At 41.4% G+C, this 2867-nt stretch overlaps 1 protein-coding gene across 1 annotated transcript in view; it reads left to right on the top strand.

Moving 5' to 3' along the window:
• The window catches only part of haao (3-hydroxyanthranilate 3,4-dioxygenase), a gene marked incomplete at its 3' end in the record, with an annotated part of 7258 nt that extends 4657 nt beyond the window's left edge, over window positions 1–2601 (top strand). The window contains 6 exon segments of the mRNA XM_014032483.1: window positions 150–233; window positions 683–789; window positions 1317–1406; window positions 1871–1914; window positions 1997–2142; window positions 2533–2601. Coding sequence (XP_013887937.1) covers window positions 150–233; window positions 683–789; window positions 1317–1406; window positions 1871–1914; window positions 1997–2142; window positions 2533–2601 — 540 coding nt within the window.
• Window positions 2602–2867: the final 266 nt, after the last annotated feature.

Here is a 2867-nt window from a genome sequence, read left to right as displayed (position 1 = left end):
GCTGATGTTTTGTTGTTTTAGCTGTTCTTTCAGCTGATGTTTTGTTGTTTTAGCTGTTCTTTCAGCTGATGTTTTGTTGTTTTAGCTGTTCTTTCAGCTGATGTTTTGTTGTTTTAGCTGTTCGTTCAGCTGATGTTTTGTTGTTTTAGCTGTTCTTTCAGCTGAAGGGGGACATGTGTCTGAAGGTGATTGAAAATGGCAAACACAAAGATGTGCTGATCAAAGAGGGACAGGTGAGATCTGACAGTCTTCACTCTTACATCCTGTTAGAAAAGATGAAGGAGGTCCACTGGACCGGTTCTTCTCTTCAGTCTGAGGGTCTCAGGTGGACTCAGTGGCTCCACCTCTTCAGTCTGAGGGTCTCAGGTGNCAGTGGCTCCACCTGGTGACAAACAGGGATAATGACACATCAGTCCAGAGGTTCACACRCAGACYRTAGACAGTACACACAAAACTAAACACTGACTAGCCATGATACAACTAATAAAAATATAATTTAAAGAATTTCTATTCTTGCACAATTCTTTATGTTATATTTTTGAAAGATGTTTTGTTTTAGAGACAGTAGAAAAGTCCTGTTTTCAGTGCAGTGTTCAGTGTTATCTCTGTGTTCATGTATCAGGTGTTGTTTTTCTGTTGCACTCTGACAGTCGGCCACACGCTGTGCTCTTTCCTGCTGTAGATGTTTCTGCTTCCAGCTCGGACCCCCCACTCCCCTCAGAGACAGGCCCACACTGTAGGACTGGTGGTGGAGAGGAGACGGCTCCTGACAGAGACAGACTGCCTGAGGTCACCAGCTCTACCTTTACTGTCCTCCTCCTTCACACTGAGTTCACCGACAGAGACCTCACAACCTCATTTCATTTAGAGAAACATGAAGGAACAACTAGAGTGAATATTTTAGGTGGTCTTACAGACCACAGGACAAACATGGAGTCTAATGATTGTCACAAAAACATAATGAACAGTTCACATACATGTGTATTTTAGTGTATTAATACACTAAATGTATTTTAATGCATTAAGAACAGTTACATACTTTACAAAATGTACCAATATTATAACATTGGAGACATTTTTTGTGTTTAGTTTCTCCAACATCTGAGTTGTTGGAGAAACCCCACACATGAGGGAGCTGTGAGAGCAGAGGACTGCCCTCGGATTCAAACCTGTGACTGTGTTGCTGCGAGGCCATGGCACTGAGCTCCACCAGTCCTGACTCTTGTTTCAGTTGTGTTGCTGCTGTTTGTGTTGCATGTAGTTTAGTCTAATGTTTTAGGTGACGCGCAGCAGCACTAACACGTGTTTCTCTTCAGGTACTACGTAGACAACACCACTGACGTCTTGTTCGAGAGGTGGTTCCACTGCGAGGATCTGGGAACCCAGCTGATCCCGATCATCAAAGAGTACGAGACCTTTGTGTTGTGCTGCATGAAACGATGCTCACTGACAGACTCCACCCAGGTTCACAGCTTCTGCTGGAGGACTCAAAACGTTTCAGGTTTTCCAGGCTTGAATGTTTTATGTGTCCATGTCAGCCCGATGAGATCCTTTCTTCACTGATGAGAAGAACAAGCAGCAGCTAAGAGAGCTTTCTGACGGTTTCAGCTTGTTCAGCTCCTTTAAACCATGTAGAGGAGAATCAGAGGAGCCAAACACATCCCAACAGGCTGAATAAATGCTTCAAAACTGTCTTACCTTGCATTAAAACCATTTCAGCTGAAGTTAAATGATTTTTCAAATCAAACTTGTATGTCAAACAGCAGGAAGAGGTTGGGAAGTGAAGCAGCCTGTTTCCTGTGTGAAAGGACCTTTTTTCTCACAAACCATTGATTTGACATGTTCATGTTTGACCACTTTTTACTCACAGATTTGAGGGATCAAAGCAGTGCAAAACAGGAAAACCCGACTCAAGTAAGTTTCTTGTTTTAGTTTAACCTGGTGTCCATGTTTGTTTAAATGATGGACATCTGTGGGGCTTCCTTTGGATGAGCAGATGAAGTCTTCAGAGAGCCTCCGTTCCAGCTGAACACCATGAACGTGATGAGTCCCTTCTCCTTCAAAGACTGGCTGGACAAACAGAGGACATCACTGTCCAAAGGCAGCTCCATCAGTCTGTTTGGACCACAGTTTGAGACAGAGGTACACCATGCTCCCCTCTTTAAGGAGAACTTCAGAATTTACTGGAAAACATTTAGGTTCTTCAGAAGAATGGTCTCAGCAGAAGATGATGTATTTATGCAAGAAAAACCATTCAGAATGTGAAATTACTGACTGACTGTAAGTCTTGTAGTTCATACCAACACTCAGTCAGGAGTGTTTCAACACTTTCTCTTAATTCTTCTGTAAAACTCAGATTAACTTGAACAAAATGTATTCAGTTTGAAATAAATTGATAATTATGTAAAGTTTATAAATCTTTCCAGCTGTGTGGTTTATAGAAAGTTTACCAATGAGACTGAATACTTCTGTACATGCTGTATCTAAAGATGAGCTGTATGACAGATATAAAGAGACACCTGTTGTCAACAGGTGTTGGTGTTCGGACCTGGACTCACAGAGAAATCAGTGCAGCAGAGCGACGTCTGGATTTGGCAGATGGTACAGATCCATATGTTCCTGATGGGATTTAACCATGTGATGCTACAGATCTGCAGAGAGCTGTGAAGGTTTGAGCAGCCTTGTTAATGTTCTGATTTATCTTTATAAATCATTGATTGTTTGGATTAAAAACATCAGTAAAATATATCATATAGGAGACAAACACAGTGATATTTGAGAAGTGAAATAAAGTTTATATGATTTACAGAAAGTGTGCAATAATTGGTTAAACTACATTAGGCAGGTGTATAAATTTGGGCACTGTT

Source organism: Austrofundulus limnaeus, unplaced genomic scaffold, assembly GCF_001266775.1.
Source record: "Austrofundulus limnaeus strain Quisiro unplaced genomic scaffold, Austrofundulus_limnaeus-1.0 Scaffold1463, whole genome shotgun sequence".
Classification (NCBI taxonomy): Eukaryota; Metazoa; Chordata; class Actinopteri; order Cyprinodontiformes; family Rivulidae; genus Austrofundulus; species Austrofundulus limnaeus.
Note: the sequence above shows the minus strand (reverse complement) of the source record. Positions and strands in the feature narration are given on the sequence as shown.